Genomic DNA, 17,442 nt, shown 5'->3' with positions numbered 1-17,442 from the left:
AAAGTGGGGCGCACGAGAAAAAGGTGGCCCATGGCAATGCTTTATGTGGTCATAAGTCATTTAAGTCATGCATTATAAAGCACTGGAGGATGAGAAAGGAGCCTTTAAACCCTGCTTTAAAGGAACGGCTTTACATTTGCACACACCAACGTGAATGCCTCTCATCCTTCAGCTGTAAAAACCACAATCTGGCTTTTTTAGTAGCTTCAGGTTTATTTCACATTTTGAAATGAAATCATTTCACAAGTTAGTATTGTTACTGTTCTAATTTTTCCCAAGCAGCTGGTGGTGGCGTCAACAGGAGTTGAATTAGATACATTATTAAAGATGGATGGTGTTACGGATTCAAATATTGGGGATGGATACAAGAGGAAAACCAGAAATAACCACACTGGTCCGGCCGGGTCAAGTCATGGGAGATGGACACCATACAGCAGACAGCATCAGATCTCAAAATGGTGGAGCCTTGATCAAACTCTTATAGCCTCTAGTGGCCCCCACCTAATCATAAAAGCCTAAACATTCGCATTCTTTCTCTCACACAGCGCCTAAGCTACGACCTTGGCTCCCTGTTTATCTGCTCCTGCTGAGATGGGGCAGTATGCTCTGTTCTCTTCTAGTCAGACAAATAAGGCGATGACTTTCTGCAAACAGTATTTCTTATAACTCAGCAGTATAATGCATCATAAAACAATATCATCCATTCACAATAAATCAACAGTCTAATGTAATGCAAATCAGTTTACCAAATGTAATAGTTAGTACCTTCTTCTAATTCAGGAGAATAATGCAAACTAAAACTACATAATAATTCACAATCTTTAATTAGGGGTCTAACATGGCATAAAATAATATTATAATCCGACAATGGTCAGATGACAGAAGCTGCGTGTGAATTAAGTGTGTGACAGGTTCATGAATTGACACTGGATGGATGTTATATGTCCAAACCTGGTGGGGGGAAAGGGATAATCCCTCCACACCAATGCAGCAGTTACTGACCAAAGGAGCAAAATGCAACATTGTATAACTGGATGCCTGATTTACTGAGTTTGACCAACGTACTTTCTTTATTTGGCAAAGTGAATGTGGATAAAAGCTCAAAGCCATCAGCTGTGTGCCTATAAAATATGGAAATAAATGTCAAGTCACTTTAGTGTTCTTACATTGTTAAAATAAATGTTTCATTTCAGTTATCCAGTGTTGTACTTTACAGTCTGTCTTGTATTTTTGTTTTCACTACTGTTCTGCAAGTATCTGCGGACAGGATGGCGGCTTCCACAGGCGAGCGCTGCAAATCTGTAGCAGCCAAAGAGGTTACACACCTTTACACACATTTTTCCTTGGCAACTGGTGATTGTCTCAAACCCTTTGTGACTGAAGCCTAATGTTAACTACTGTCTCTACAACTATGTTAGATGTGCAGATTATTTTAGAAATGATGTTTATATATGGCACAAAGACATTTAACATTTTAAAAGACTGATTCATAGTCACACAACATATGAGTGTAGATGACTTATGTTTTAAAAAAAACTTTCCAGAACAAACTGCAAGCTCAAAAATACAAAACACAAAAACCAAACTATCCTCAATACTGATATTTTAAAACAACAAAGAGCAGTTTTACCCATGAACAGTTTTATTCATAACATTGTTATACAAGACCATGTAAAAAGAAGAAAAAAACAAAATAAAACGAAATCCATGAATTACATAACTGCAAAATTCAATCCATTTGAAATTACCAAATAACATTTCATTGGTATTAAAACAAAAAGCCCAGTATTACATTGAAATCCTCAAAGCAGCTTAACAGATGTTCTTCCTGTGTAAACAGAAGAGTTTAATAAAGCTGATACAGTGTAGCAGCATGGTTAGTAAAATTACATTAACTGCATATCAAAGACGCAAAATCATTACTTTAAGGACTTTAAGAAAGAAATTCCTTGTTCACTGATTAGTGACTGTCAGGCATGTATCGTTCCCTTAAGATAACATTATCACTAATGTCAAGTAAACTTAAATCTAAAGAAAACTTTCCATCCGTCCATTTTTTTCGCTTATCCTCCCTCCCTCTCCCCAGCCGCCGCCTCCAGCTTGCCCAGGAGAACACTGAGGTGTTCCCAGTTCAGCCGAGAGATCAAGAACTGAATGGATCTGACTGCAAAAAGTTTAAAACTTCAATATAAATTCTACCATTTTCATGAGGAGCTTAACAGAAAATCAGAATCTGTTTTAAAAAAATCAATTCATGGCATAAAAAGGAGGTAGCAACACATCTGAATATAAAAGAAAACATTAATGCTGCCTTTCTACATTGAAAGAATGTAGTTAGTGAATCATTCGGTTCAGCATCAGTACATGAGGACGAACAAGTTAGCCGTTGTGTCTGAGTGCAAATAACCTTTCACGTGATAGTTGTGATGGGAAAAGTCCATCAGCAGCTCCTCTGCTGCGATAAACAACCTGAACTACAAAGGTTCATTATAAAAAACACAAAGCACTTTAAAGGTTTTACAGCATCATATGCATTTTACATCCCCCATGGCCAATCCTGCAACACAATGCTCCCATTATTTGGGAATGTTTTTACTTCCACAGACTTGAGACCTCTGAATCAGGAGAGGCTGCCTCATGTGAGGCATGATCCTCAAGAAGAAGTAGCTGCAAGAAATACACATTACATCTCTCAGGAACCAGAAAAACAGAATTCATTTGGCCATTTCCCATGGGGCAGGAACGAGAGGCGTGTGTGCTTACAGAAAAACTGCACTCATTTCACTCCTGCTAACTGCATTGTTGGACACATTCTTGGCCTCTGGTGAACACGTTGTAGATGTTCACCAGAGGAAACATGACGAGAGCTCCGAAAAGAGAGCCGGCCTGGATGGAGATGCCGCACCACAGCAGGGCGGCGTGACCCGCCTCGTGAAGCAACGTACCGATCACCACCTTCAGATAGGAAAAGGCACCAGTGAAAACAATCCAGGAGATGACCTGTAGGGGGCACAAATGGGCAGGTGAAATCAGTGAAGGATAGAAGATTTAAAAACAGAAGAAAATGTGATGGGACTGAAGGAGTGTGGGCCTCTAAAGATCTGTTGTAACTCATGTGGACTCCTGTCTACAATTCTGACTGTTTATAAAGGCATTTGGATTCATTTTCAGAGGTAAAGTTATACCAATGTACTGTTTTGCTTCATAAAGTACACCGACTGAGGAACTGGGGGTGCGTGTGAGTGTAATTTACACTCCTATAATCCCCAATCGGCACATCGCAACCTGCTCCAAGTATCATTACTGAGCAAGCAACAAGATTTCACTGATTGTGAGGTTTTATGACACCAACACTAGCAGGCTATATTTATAGCTCACTATAAAGATGGGCTATTATTCTCAGGAAACCGTCATTAGTAAACTTCTTAATCATGATCATTAAAGGTCAGAAAAGTATTCAGTACAAGTTCAGGGGTAAAATTTAGAACATTTTTTATACAAGATGTATCACAGCAAAAAATGCAATGTGATGACTATATATATATATATATATATAGGGAAAATGTTTAAATAAATAAAAACATGCAGAAATGTACGGAAGAGTAGAGCTGCCACCCAGGCAAAAGAAAAAATACAAGTTTATCACGTTATAACGTGAAAAGTTTATTGTTCTAACAAGATACTTTTCCTGTTTGTACAATATACTATCATGTTTGTACAATATAAATATTATATTGTACGTACGTGATAATTATGTATATTGTAATAACGTGATATTATGTTGTTCAAACGTGAAAAGTATATTGTACAAACATGATAGTATATTGTACAAACAGGAAAAGTATCTTGTTAGAACAATAAACTTTTCACGTTATAACGTGATACACTTGTATTTTTCTTTTGCCTGGGTGGCAGCTCTACTCTTCCGTAGAAATGTTAAATATGAAGTGAAAAAAATCTGTTGGGATTTTTGATTCTTAAACACAAAGACAACTGATCATCCAGTACTAAATAATGCAGGTCTGCAGCCAAAAAACTGCAAAAGATTTTTTGACTGTTTCTTATAGATTTTCACTGAAACTAGGAAAAATATCTTTAAAATTCCATCACGTCAGTTTTGTAGTTTAATTACATGTACGATTTCCCTTTTTAAACTGAAATCTGGTGACTTGAGTCAAAAAAAACATATCCAATAATGATTTCTTACATTAATTTAATATTTCTAAGCGTGAGACTCGAGAGAAATACAAATAGAAAATGTGAGGAAATGAGGGGGTCAGTAGGAGGGGGAGGGTACGGTGGGTTTGGCGGTGCGAGGAGCTCAGATGATCACGTCCCAACAGGTTTATTTTGTTCATAGCGAAAGGTAAGAAATCTCAGAAAAATTATGCATGGTTCATTTTAATAAAATATTGATTTTTTTTTCATCGCTGTTGTGCTTTTTTTAATGTAAACTCCTCATGTTTTGCAAAACTGTACATGATCGAGGGAAGTGGAGATCATTTTTGGATTCAGCACCATAAAAAAACATAAAATTTAACAAAAATATCCCATGCAGCTGAAATTTTTTTTTGCAGACCTGCATAATCAAAGGCTCTATGAAGGCACTCTTTAACCTTAAAATTTCTAGTTCCTAGTTTGCTCTGATTTGGCGCGTTGTACATTCACCTAAAAAGGAAAAGATCTTCAGGGAGGAGACACAAATCCCTTTGAGGGTCGAATCAGGAAGGGCTTAATGAGATTCCCTAAAAATACTAGTTTAAATGTGGGAATTCGTTTTCTTTCTTTATATAAAATCAGCTTTATTTTTATTTATCGTGCCCATTTAGAAATGTATCCACTGTTGTTATACTATAGATGTCAACTAATTTTATTTAAACGTTAAGCTTAAAAATAGTAATTTTGATTCATTTATTTGTTTAAATAAATAAATCAAATTGCTCAAGTTTACAGCTGCTAACTGAGAACCACAGGCTACGTAAGGAGCCAAGATGGCCACCACTTCCAGAGGATCATTCCCTTCCCCATCACCCAACCAACATTTGTTGCCTCTATAAACAGCTTTGTTTGCTTGTTATTTCTGGCCTTGGCTTAAAGGCCAGATTATTTCTGCTGAAATAATAAACACAACATCTACTCTTTGTTCAAAGTTGTTTTTGTGGCTGCGTACGACATTTTCAGGATGTGTCTCAGCCTCCTTGACGGGATGTAACACCCCAGCCCAGAAATAAATGAACCCACTCACCACTAAAGCCACACCAGCGTGGCTTCCTAGGAGTGGCGGGCAGGGGCTGAGGGCCGCTAACGCCATGAGATAAGCAGCAAATACGCCACCCACCAAAGCCAAAAATCCCAGAGGTGTAGAGGATCTGGAAAAGACAAGTTTTCATGAGAAGAAGTGTAAATATAACAATGAAATCTCACAAATAAGTCTTTATTTCTGTGTTCTCACCTGAGGACAACGAACATGGCCAGAAAACACGCTACGGGATTCGCTATGTTTCCAAGGACCACAGAGAGGTGGAAGGTCATGGTGCCATAGGGCAGGCAGGAGAAGCTCTGCACAGATGGGAGGACTCCATTGGTGAGGGCGTTGGAGATGGCGAGCAGCACAAGCAGAAAGATGTTTCGTGGTGTCCAAAATGTCTGAGGCGGTGGCTGCTCCTCCACCCGCACCTGCTCCTCAGACACTGGCGTCCCTCCGTTGTACAGCCGGTGTGTCTCTTCTTCATCCTTTGCTGCTGCACCGCTGTCAGACTCCTGCGGTGGCGGTGGCTGTGAACCCTGCGTTGACTCTGACGGTCTTCGCGTCAAAGCCAGGAAACTCAGAGCAGAGATTGAGAGCATCACAAACAAGAACCAGAAGAAATTCTGGGCGGGAAAGTTCTCTTTCAAATACTCTGGTTGCACTGTGCCGTTCACAGTTTTACACTCCAGCTTGCCAACACCTTGTCCCAACGCCACAATACAAGGGAACAAGGCGCTAAAACCCTGACCAATGAAGAAAGTGCGGATATACTGAGGTGGGTACCGGAACATGAAAGGCAGAAAGGTCACGTTGGACGTACAGCAAACAACGGATAACACGAAAGTCAAGACCAGGAACGGTACAGATCTCTGCTCTCCTGCCACCATGACAGTGTGGCACCAGAAGACGGCCAGAAAAGCGGACGCCACCACTGCCAGTATCTGGATGCAGTGGATGGCGAGGCGTTCGTTTAAGCGCCCAGGCGCACAGTGGTGTGTGATGGTCACTGCTATTGGTCCCAGGTTCCCAAATGCTATAAGCACTGAGAGGTAAGCAGGCAGGTTCCAGCCTAAAAGAGAAGCAAAACAAACAAGTTAAAGTAATAAGATCTCAATAAGAACACATTTTTACAATTTTGTTTAATAAATGTGTTTTGATTCTTTTGAATTCATATTTGTGTTCTTTTTTCAAAAATAAGGATACCACATTATTCTGCTGATCTTAAGGTGCTTTTCCAAAACAATGTTGTGCATGTATGTTTCTATTAAACGATGCTAATCTGTTTTTATTGCATCAAGAGTTATTTTGTTAGAGTGATGCTGCGACCTACTCCCTGAGTTCACAGTAAGTTCAATATTGTGAGTTTGCTGCCCTCATCAGGCAGTAAACTCATAATAAAATAACTGGTATTCACTGTGTTTGTCTGTGGTGTCTTGTTGACGAAAAGGTGTCCTTTGGATAACCACAAAGACATTAAATGGATATAAGCAAGAAACCTCTGACCAGTGAAAGTGTAAGTAAGCTGGATATGAGCCAGTCTGACAGAATATTAGCCATTTTCAAACATAACTGCAACACAGGAAATTTTTAGTTTGTGTTTTTTTGTGTTTTCTCAGATTGGCCCCAATATGTGTCAAACAGATGAATGCATTTAGTGAAAATTTTAGTTGTAGATGACACTTAGCCTGTAATAAACTTTAGTTATAACTAAGATGCAGCTGTGTAACATTTATGGAAAACCACGGTTATGTTCACACCTCAGTTTTGACTTTGAGTGGATGAATAATTTAAAAAAAATAGCTTAAAAACTAAAACCTGGTCTCTTGATCATGACTGGGTCATAACACCCCTACAAATATGTGATGAACCCACTGAGGTTTTCTCATAAATATCATCCCATGATGAAGCACTTAATTCTGACAGTATATCGTTGGGCTATTATGCTGATATTATACCTTCACCAGTCACTTCAATTGGTACACCATGCAAGTACTGTGTTGGATCCCTTACTGCCCTTAGAATTCATGCATGCTGGAAACATTTCTCAGAGTTTTGGTCCATATTGACATGATAAGATCACACAGATAATGCAGATTTGTCAGCTGCACATCCATGATGAGAATCTCCACCACATCCCAGATGAACTCTATTGCACTGGGATCTGGTGACTGGAGGCCATTAGTGTACAGTGAACTCACTGTCATGTTCAAGTAACCAAGTAACCATTTGAGCACTGTGACATGACACATGACTCATCAGAAGATGGGTACACTGTGGTCCTAAAGCGATGGACACGGTGAGCAGCAGTACTCAGACTGTGGCATTTAAATGATGCTCAGTTGGTACTAAGAGACCCAAACTTTGCCAAGTAAATATCCCCAACCTTATTACACCAGCAGCCTCATTGATGCAAGGCAGAATGGATCCATGCTTTCGTGTTTTTACACCTAAGTGAGACCCTGTCATCTAAATTTTGCAGCAGAAATTGAGACTCATCAGATGAAGAAACATTTTCCAATCTTCTGTTGTCCAGTTTTGTTTTGTTTTTAGCCTGTGTGAACTGTAGACTAAGTTTCCTGTTCTTAGACAACAGGACTGTGATCCAATGTTGTTTTGGCTGCTAAGGTTTCAAGTTTGTGCAGCTGCTGAACTACACTGTGGACAGCTTTTCACTTTTAAATAATTTTCTGGAAACTCCAGAGATGTTCATGGGGAAACTTCCAGTTGATAAGCTGTTTCAATTCAGTGACACCAACAAAGGCACTTAAATCATCTTTTTTCCTTCCATTGTGATTCTCAGTTTAAACTTCAACATCATTTTTGCCATGTTTACATACCTGAATCCAATGAGTTGTTGCTACGTGACTGGCAGCTGAACAGGTGTGCCTAACAAAGTAACCACTGAGTGTACATAGGTAAATGAGTAAATCTATAGGAAGCATTTGGTTTGCACCAGGCAATGTGGAAAAATAGTAAAGTATATAACTGCAAAATTGAAGTTATAAGTAAACAAACAAATCTAAATATGTACAGCGTGGCTATAGAAAAACAATGGAATAATAAAGGTTACCTTTCAATCTATCATTATTTTATCATTTACCCAACAAAGGTATAAAGAAGCAATTTGGTAAAACATAGTTAAAATGTGCACAGTAGGAAGCAGGAAGCTCCTCCCACACATGAACAGTGGCTTGCAGAGCTCATGAGGTTTTTACATTTAGAAAAGATGAGATATACACTGGCAGGTTCAACCACCAAATTTCTTAAGGCATGGCAGCCATTCCTGATGTACATGGAAACGTTTAAAATGACCACATTATCATGACCAGATGCCATATCTCTATATCACTATCATAGTTAACTGTACACTGAATGTCCCTTATACATTTTATTTTTATATTTGTTTGTTTGTTTTTTGTTGTTTTGTAGGGATTTCTTTGGTTTGTTTGTTTGTTTTCCTTTTCTATTTCTGTTATCTTTTGGGGTATTGTAAATACTGAACAGCAAACTACTTTATGTTCAATGTTTTGTTATTAACATGCTGCTGTGACTGAAAATAAAATTTATAAAAAAAAAAAAAAAAAAAATGTGCAGAGTAATCTCTAAACTGGTAACTGTGCACGGCCACAGCTGTTGTACAGATCGTCTGTTATAGTTAATTTTCAATTTTTGGTGGTGAAAAGTTCCAAAACAAATGAAATTATAGAGACCATGGACTAAATGTTTGGCCTCAGAAATAATATTGTAAATATATAACACTGAAGCATTTCAATGTTAATGCAGGAGTTATAATTACATAACATCGTTTATAACAGCCTATAAACTATACTGCAGATAATGATGACAGGTTTAGCAGTTTAGTATGTAAAGTCTAAACCTGCACATTAACAACAGTTCAGGAACGAAGTAAGAGCGCCATATCTTAAAAAACTCGAAAACACAACTACATTTGAACGCTACACCTAACCAATTTTGAATGCATAGACTGATAATGCAACAATAAGGTGGAGCTAGCTGTTATTGTTCACCACCGCCTCCAGAGCCTATATAATAAATCCAATGAACTCAAATAATGTGGAAACGCTGTGATACACGCTATGGATTAGTAGGGGAAAGGTCAAAGCAGGGAAGCGTGGGGTTGTTGGAGCTTCCTACAACCTACCTTCGGGCAGCACGCCGACAATCACCGGGAGCTCGACCCACAGACTGTTGACAGAAATCCAGGAACCCATGGCGAACAGAGCCATGAGCCCGTGGCTCACCGCGGCACTGCTCCACCACCCACCGGACATGGTCGCGCTTAGTCCGGCTATTTCAACAGAGAAACGCTTGCCCCAGCTTGTGTCCAGCGTGTTCCTCCATACCTCCCTATCTGGGACTCGAAACAGAGGACGCTTACGCAAAGTTCCGCCCCTTCGGCTGCCTTCGAAACCGCTCGGAACTTTAATAATCGGTTTAAAAAAATTTATTTCGGCTTTTACGTGCTTCAATTTGGCATTTTTTTCTACTTAAGCAAAGCACACATTCCACACCAGGTTCGCTGCCAAGTTGTATCGTGAATTGTAAAGGTGGTTTATGACCTCTAAGTCATTTTTAATTACCGCACTCTGGTATGCTGCCATTTCCTACAGCACCGCGTGTTTTCCCTATTCTTACAGTGGTTCTCTGACACATACAAGCTCCAAATTTTTAAAGCAGCGTTTAAAATAACACGTTTGGACATTAACTCAGTTGGAGCGTTTTCATACTCGATGCGGAATTCTCTACATTCCGACAACCGTGAAGGCACCATCTTGAATAGGCTTGGAGTTCTCTTGTTTGCGATCCAGCGGGCAACTCACAGACGGCTCATTGTAAACAACTGTTACCTTTAAAATAATTAAAGTTTTTTTTGTTTTTGTGGTAAGTTAACACTGATTGTTGCTTAAATTGCGACATTATCTCTACTTTAACAGCTAATTAGACTTATTACAGCCAAACAATGGGCTTTGCTGCTCTTCTCTAGCATTTTAATAATTAAAAAAAAAAGAGATCCCAATACTATGACTTTCAATATAGCAATCTCACTGCCACCCTATTTTTGTTTTTTACCTTTGTGTGGTGTTTATTTAGCTTTAAATAATTTAGATTTATTTAACCCTTTATGTTGTTTTGTGTTCTGAGTTTAAGGTTAAAACAATAAACACGATGATTTTCTTTATAGTGAATTCAGAAAATGGATCCAGCAGACCCAAACAATACACAAGGGTTAAAGGATAAGGGGGCGCAAGAGTTTATGATCATGAACTCGTTGACATAGCTGATTAACTCACTCACACTGAGGCTTGTGATACAAACACAAATGCCCTTCAGATCTGACAAACACGAGGTCACCAACAACAACATCCAGACATTTTGTCATTTGGTTGATAAATTAAGTAAAATAATTTGACAGTGGTCAATTTCTTCAAATTTTATGTGAGGATTAGTTACAAACTCATCGAAATTATCACAAAAAACATAATACTAAAAATATCCAGTCTTTCCAACTAATGGCATGTACAAAATAATTCATTATGTGATAAGTGTGTTTTTGCTTAGTCCGAAGCCATGCAGTCACATGAGGAAGTCACATGATAAGATTTCATCCTCTTGACCTCTTCTCTAGATATCATACAGTTAAAGCACTCATATGCCGCTGCTGCTTTGACTCGGACCGGTTGCAGCTTCCGTCGTGGCCTGGAGCACCGGCTTCTTTTTGGTCCTTCTAGGCGCCAAAACGATAGAGTAGCCAGGCTTCACGCGCGGAAGTGCAAGCTTCAGCTTCAGTGCCATTTGTGTGCTGTTGTGGAAAACCATATCCAGGTGAGAGTTTGCGTTGTTCAGAATCATTTTCTGATACACGATCTCGCAGCGCAGCCCCTCCCGTTTCTCAGCTCGGGATTTTCCATCGAAACGCAGCATCATTTTATCGACATCCTGCTGAGTTTTGCATGGCCCTCCGTTTCTATTCACTTGAGCTATTATGTAATCCCTGTCCATGTTCTCCTCTATCTCCTCGTACACCTTTATTGCCTTTTCTATTTTGCTGGCATAACCTTTTTTCATCTGTGGACTGCGGGTTTCTTTTGAGGTCCTTCTAACTTCCAAAATGGAAGAGTCAGAGTCGTCAGAGCTCTCATCAGATGAAGCAGATTGGTATTTGTCTTCTTGGGAGCTGCCTGATGACAAGTTCTTATCTACAGAGTACTTTGTTGACTTCTCAGGCCTTTTCCTCTTGTAGGGGTATGTGTGGCCAAAGGGGTACTCGGCCATCAAAACAGAGAATGTGCAACTGACCAACTGCAAGCTCAAATTGGTGGAAGGAATTTGGGAAAATTTTCCTCCTGGCAGAAAATCCTTGAGGTGTTCTTCAGTGACTGAAGCAATCACCTTTATCGTCCTCTTCAAGCAAGCTCTGATCAGATCTCGATTCGTGTGCCACTGCCCACAGTAGTGAAACACTCCGTCAAAGGTTTTCTCTTGCAGTGGGTACTGCAGAAAGACATCTGTAGCCTCCTCTGGTTCCAGCAGAGTTGAAGGATCTTTGGACCAATCGAGAAATTTTTGGTAGAGATAAAGTAAGTACTGGCTGTAGAGGGCGTACTCTCCTCCACTCTTCAGAAGCTGCCAGTAAGGACCGAGGATTTTGCAGTACACAATTGCCAGAACACATACGAGGCTCTGAATCACAGTGTCATTCGCATCTGCGGCAACACTCTCCAGAATAATGTTTGGGCATTTATCGTTGTTCAGCGACAGCAAATCTGAGAAGAAGAGAGCGATCTCTTTGTGGTGGTGGATAAGACCCGCAGCAGCTTCAAAGTAGGTGTTGAATCTGTTTGACTGATTTACCGCCAGTCTGGAGGGATTATTCTTTTCCTCACAGAAAGCCACCCAGTACTTCCTGTAGTTTTTCTTCTCGGGGGTGCGAGGGCTCAGGATATCACACGCCATGTGAATATACCGTGAGGTGGCGCTTTCTGGAAAATTGACAAAGTTCTTGAATTTAGGGAGCTTATCACGGCCTAGTTTCTCTCCCGCTGACTCAATGATCTCCTTTTCAAAGTCAAATATGTGCTGTTCCACTACATCGTGAACATCAACGAGGAAATTGGCATTGTAGTTTAGAAACATGACAGGAGAGACAAGGGAAATGTGTTCATGCATTGCCTCGAGCTTCTTCTCAAACACTGCCATAGCTGGATTGTCTTTGAATGTCAGAGCGTACTGATTTTTAAGGAGATCCAGGGAAACCTGCTTGCACACTTCCGTTTTCCCGCTGTACACACTGGACAGTTTATGGACAGTCAGCATTGCGATGTCAAGCACAGTCATAGACTCTACTGTGTTACCCGAGGTTTCGTCTCCACTGTTGGAAACATCCATATCCTCATAATTTCTATGTACAGCAGCATGATTGTTTTGTCCTCTTATTTCATCTCTGTCCATCTTAGGCTCCTCACTTTCCATGATTTCAAAAATCTCGTTTTCCTCTTTGATTATAACTTTTTCATAATATATGCTCTCATCTCTTCTCATGCGTTTCTTTACAATAAGCTTTGGCTCTTTTATCTGAACCAGTTCAAACGGACTTTGAAGCATATTTTCAACCAATGCATTCCTCCTGTTACTTCTTGTTTCTGAATTGCAGCAAAACGCCTTTAACTTTTTTATTTTGGCTTTGAGGACTTGATATGCCCTTTGAACATTGCCATTCTTACAGTACTGTGAGTTGAAGTTTCTAAGCCAACTTACTAAAACAATTGGGGAAATTTTCTCCCTGCTCACGAAGTTGCTTAGTTCAAGAATCAAGCCATTTGTGACTTCGATCGACTTTGCCCGATCTGAAAAATCTCTCATTTCCAAAAGATCTTGCCGCTCAACTCCAATGCTATCACATATTGGTCCAACAAAATTAAAATTGACATCTGATTCCAGGAAGACCAGCCTTGCATCATATCCAAGACTCAGTGTTGTGGCAATGCCTCTTCCAATCAAACGGCGAAAATCTGCTGAATGATGTGCGGGGAAGATCCTCTTGAGCCAATCCACAATGGCGATCCACGGAAAATTATTGTCCTCTCTCAAAAGTCCTACTTGGATCATAAGTCTGTTCTTGCAGGGGCCCTTTTCAAGCTCTAATTCTTCTCCTGATTGAGGACCAATGAAGTCTGCAACGAGCTTCCAGTAGTATTCATCTCCTGAAAAATAGAAATCAAAGTAATCAGAAATGTAAACCTTTATGAAGAGGTAAGGCTTTTTAAATGAACTGGTATTAGGCACAGTCACTATGTGAAGGTTTATCAGCAAAAGCGACTTAAATACAAGCTTTACTAAGTAGCTGTTTACTTGCAATGCATTCAGACTTACTTAGATTGGCTTCAGTCACAGCTGCTTTCCCACAAAGAGAAAAATCTTGACCCTCCTCCATTGTATGCTGTTTTAAAAGAGACAGAGATGAAATTCTTCAGTCCTCAGCCTACAGAAGACGACGCTTTCAAGACAAAAACTGGATGGATAATGCATGACAAATCAGCAGGATTAAGATCTGACAGACCAAACAAAATAACAGTAGACGAGAACTTTTCCCTGCTTTTACAATGACGAATTTGTCCTAAATTTGTATGAAGATGAATGACTGAAACTAAACAGTTAAAACTGTAGCTGATATTTCAAAATGTTATGATCTTAATAATAATTATTGCCGTTTTTCTTGCACATTTTTTATCTTCCCCTACTAAAACCCATAAAGAGTAATAGTTCTAATACATCACAGTGAGAAAAAGTGCATCATGGCACAAACAACAAGTAACAACCATTTCCTTATTGCGTCAAGTCGTTTTATTTTATATTTTGTATTGGTAAATGGTAAATGGCCTGTATTTGTATAGCGCTTTTAGTAGCCCCCCCTAGGGACCCCAAAGCACTTTACACACCCAGTCATCCACCCATTTACACACACATTCACACACTGGTGGAGGCAAGCTACAGTTGTAGCCACAGCTGCCCTGGGGCAGACTGACAGAAGCGAGGCTGCCATATCGCGCCATCGGCCCTTCTGGCCAACACCAGTAGGCGGTAGGTGAAGTGTCTTGCCCAAGGACACAACGACCGCGACTATCCATATTTTCATAAAATGTCTTGGATCCAGGCCACATCAAATTTCTCTGAAAAAAAATCACATTAGTGTTAAAAACTTCAGGTCCCTACTGTCATTAGTTTTCATCTTTTCAGAGGGAATTTGAAATTTCACTATCTGGAAAACTACTTGAGAACGGCCCTTCGAATATTTAGGGTACTATGTCTCAACACACCACTACCTTCATCCATTAAAATACTTTTTTCAGAAAACTATTATTTCAGAATGGACCTGAAATTTGACATAACTCTCACAAAGATGAAAATATTTGGCCTGAGTTTTTTCAGACAAATGTGAGACTTTGCTTTAAGCATCTGCAAAGAAACAACACTGACACTCTGTATTCCCAAAAAAAGAAAACAAGTTATTTATATCTTATTCTCATTATAATAAAATTTCATGTTACTAAATTGAATCTTTTCAGTTAATCAATCAGACTGATTATTAACAATCTGACTTTCAAACAAAACACATTAAATTTTTTGTTTTTACAAAATTACATTTTCACACAGAGAAACAGTTTACTTTTCACTTGTAAGAATTGCATATATCAGCAACTATATTTCTAATATGTCTGTATTTTATCGAGCATATGCCCAGTTCATGTGTTCATCTGTGATTCAATCCCCCATCTCTTTGTATGTTGTCTCAACCAGATGTGGTTTTCAACACTACCAGGCTTTCTGAAGCTCTTTCAAAGTGTTTCTTTGGACACTGGGAGCGTTTTCATCCATTTCTGTACCACTTTCAGAGTATTTTTGTTTTTAAGCCATTTAGCTTAATTATTGAATTATTTGAGTATAAAAACAAACCTAAGTCAAGCGATGAGAGCATGTTTATACATATCAGACTACTTATTAGCAGCCTGTCACAAAACATATGTGTTGTCATTTAGTTTTAGTTTGTTTGAGCTTATGAAAAATGACAATGATAGCACAGCCTGACAGACATATAATAGTATTTTTGGATGAACAAGGTGATTCCCAAAGACCTGTTATCCTAACATATATGCTGAGATATAGTACATGTCAGCATGGTGTGCGTTGTGTCTTTAATAAATCTGAGGAAGCTGGATCTTGTCAAAACTGATAGAATCCACACAGATTTTTACCACAATGCGATACAATTTGGAAAGCATCTGATTAGCTACAACTTCCTTTTTCAGCATGACAATGATCCCTGTCAATGTAGTAAAAGCACACCTGGATAGAAAAGCACACAAGTGAACACTATCAGTCACAGGCTAACCTCAACATCACGGAAGCAGTGTGGGATGATATTGGCAGAGAACGGAACAAAGAGGAAGCAACTTCCAAAGAAAAGCTTTGAATGCCCTTCAAGAAGCCTGGAGAAGATTTCTTAAAGAAATGACAATAAAGCATGTCTAAAACAATCAAGGCTGCATTGAAGAATATAGATGGTCCTATCAAACATTGACTTTCAAACTTGTTAGAATTGTAGAAACTCAGTTTTGACTTTGTATATTACATTTCCACATATGTTTACATATGATACAGTGATTTGTTGTACCCATTACCCATTTTTCTAAATATAGCTGGTACTAGTAAAAAAATGTAATGTTACAAAAGTGTGTGACATATATTCTAACTAGTTAAAATTCCAAAAAGACATATTCATAGTTTAATTTTTACTTCTCAAATAACATTTAATGATCTACAGTAAACACTGTTTTCAGGAGCAACTTAAGTGATCATCATAATTATTTTTAACTGATTAAAACTGAATTAAAGAGAGCTACAACTAGTCTAAAGTAGGTAACAAACATGTAAATTATAAAATAAAAAATATTAAATATAAATGCCTGCAATGGTGTTTGAATACATGTCAGTTATAAGTTTTTGACTAGCTATTAAAGTTATGCAAAGACAAAGTTATTAATAACATGTTGACAAATAAAAAAAAGATCTCTGGGTATCTAATTATAGATGTTACTTATCAAAGTGAATTTCTAAAAAGTTGGTCTGTAATTATAACTAGTCAAGATGTATAACTAGTAGATGAATAAATAAAATTACCATATCTATGGCTGGTAAATACTACAGAGGTGCATATCATAGCAGATCAAAAGTACAAAACAACAGCTAAACATTCTGCAGAAATAATATATTTAAGTGCACTTGTATGACGAACATGTACATCACATACTAATTTATCTTGTGAGAGGGGCTAAGCTATGTAAAGAATCCTTATTGGATACTATGTGTGTTTTATTATCAGTAAACATACATAATTCATTCCTAACATGTATAAATACATCGAAATATGTGACTATTCCTGTGATTTAATGGCGTTATAAGCAGGTTTTTCAGAAAAAAAGGATTGTAGCTACATCTCTAAGTGAATGCTAATGCTGGACTAAATCTACATGCTAATGCTAGCCTTCTGAGCAACATGCTACTATTAGCACCTACTTTACTAGCACAAAACTAAGCATGCAAAAGTGCAATAATTCGTGATTAATACCTGAGCAGAAAAGATGTGCTGGGTTCTGTAGCGTTCCCAAATAATTTGAACTGTATGCGCTGTAAATTTATGATTTAGTAGTAAAGTTCTTACCCAGAAACAAAAACACCAGGCGCCTGGGACACGCTCCCTCTCAGAATACACCATGAAGGGGTGGAGACCGTGCGCTGCAACGATTGGCTGGTTTTACAGAAGGCGGGCATTTGTCGAGGTCTCAACGAATCATTGCTGCGAAACGGCCGTGAAGCCCCACAGAAGAAGAAACTGGGAACGACAGATTTTCGACTTTAACTGTGTTGTTGGTTAACGTGTTATCCTATAGGATGTTCGTTTTCATTGAAAAGACTGCACTTTTATATATTTATTGTTAAATTGCGTGTTTCTATGCAAATGAATGATTTTAAATTTTTATTTATTGTTTCATAATGAGCAGGTGGATTTTTTAAATGCTCTCAGTTTTGTGTGAAATGCAACTCGATAAGTAAATAAATGATTTAAAGTTTTTTTTTAAAAAAAATTATATATATATATATATATATATATATATATA

General features: G+C 38.6%; 2 protein-coding genes across 3 annotated transcripts; both read right to left on the bottom strand.

Moving 5' to 3' along the window:
• Window positions 1-434: 434 nt before the first annotated feature.
• Window positions 435-10,566, bottom strand: slc52a2 (solute carrier family 52 member 2). Its single transcript, XM_085148007.1, has 4 exons — window positions 9,411-10,566; window positions 5,453-6,317; window positions 5,246-5,369; window positions 435-3,000 (listed from the first exon to the last, which is right to left on the bottom strand). The coding sequence occupies exons 1-4, from the start codon at window positions 9,538-9,540 to the stop codon at window positions 2,791-2,793; spliced, it is 1,329 nt and encodes a 442-aa protein (XP_085004133.1). The 5' UTR covers window positions 9,541-10,566; the 3' UTR covers window positions 435-2,790.
• Window positions 10,567-10,685: 119 nt separating this feature from the next.
• LOC146492870 (uncharacterized) lies at window positions 10,686-17,245 on the bottom strand. 2 transcript variants are annotated; one of them, XM_085148005.1, is made up of 3 exons: window positions 16,893-17,245; window positions 13,640-13,706; window positions 10,686-13,470 (listed from the first exon to the last, which is right to left on the bottom strand). In XM_085148005.1, the coding sequence occupies exons 1-3, from the start codon at window positions 17,037-17,039 to the stop codon at window positions 10,916-10,918; spliced, it is 2,769 nt and encodes a 922-aa protein (XP_085004131.1). In that variant the 5' UTR covers window positions 17,040-17,245; the 3' UTR covers window positions 10,686-10,915. The 2 variants fall into 2 exon arrangements, with proteins under 2 accessions (XP_085004131.1, XP_085004132.1); XM_085148006.1 differs by having other exon boundaries at window positions 16,986-17,241.
• Between the last annotated feature and the right edge of the window lie 197 nt (window positions 17,246-17,442).

This window comes from Neolamprologus multifasciatus, chromosome 22 (genome assembly GCF_963576455.1).
Source record: "Neolamprologus multifasciatus chromosome 22, fNeoMul1.2, whole genome shotgun sequence".
NCBI classification, from domain to species: domain Eukaryota; kingdom Metazoa; phylum Chordata; class Actinopteri; order Cichliformes; family Cichlidae; genus Neolamprologus; species Neolamprologus multifasciatus.
The sequence above is the reverse complement of the archived record's forward strand: the minus strand, read 5'-3'. Positions and strand labels throughout refer to the sequence as shown.

Excerpts from the sequence above, each read along its gene's own strand:
- slc52a2 (XM_085148007.1), bottom strand. The coding sequence starts at position 9,540 with ATGTCCGGTGGGTGGTGGAGCAGTGCCGCGGTGAGCCACGGGCTCATG. Across the intron at positions 6,318-9,410 it reads TGTCGGCGTGCTGCCCGAAG|GCTGGAACCTGCCTGCTTAC; the intron begins GTAGGTTGTAGG and ends CTTCTCTTTTAG. Across the intron at positions 3,001-5,245 it reads ACGCTGGTGTGGCTTTAGTG|GTCATCTCCTGGATTGTTTT; the intron begins GTGAGTGGGTTC and ends TGCCCCCTACAG.
- LOC146492870 (XM_085148005.1), bottom strand. The coding sequence starts at position 17,039 with ATGGTGTATTCTGAGAGGGAGCGTGTCCCAGGCGCCTGGTGTTTTTGT. Across the intron at positions 13,707-16,892 it reads AGCACATCTTTTCTGCTCAG|CATACAATGGAGGAGGGTCA; the intron begins GTATTAATCACG and ends CTTTTAAAACAG. Across the intron at positions 13,471-13,639 it reads TGTGACTGAAGCCAATCTAA|GAGATGAATACTACTGGAAG; the intron begins GTAAGTCTGAAT and ends TCTATTTTTCAG.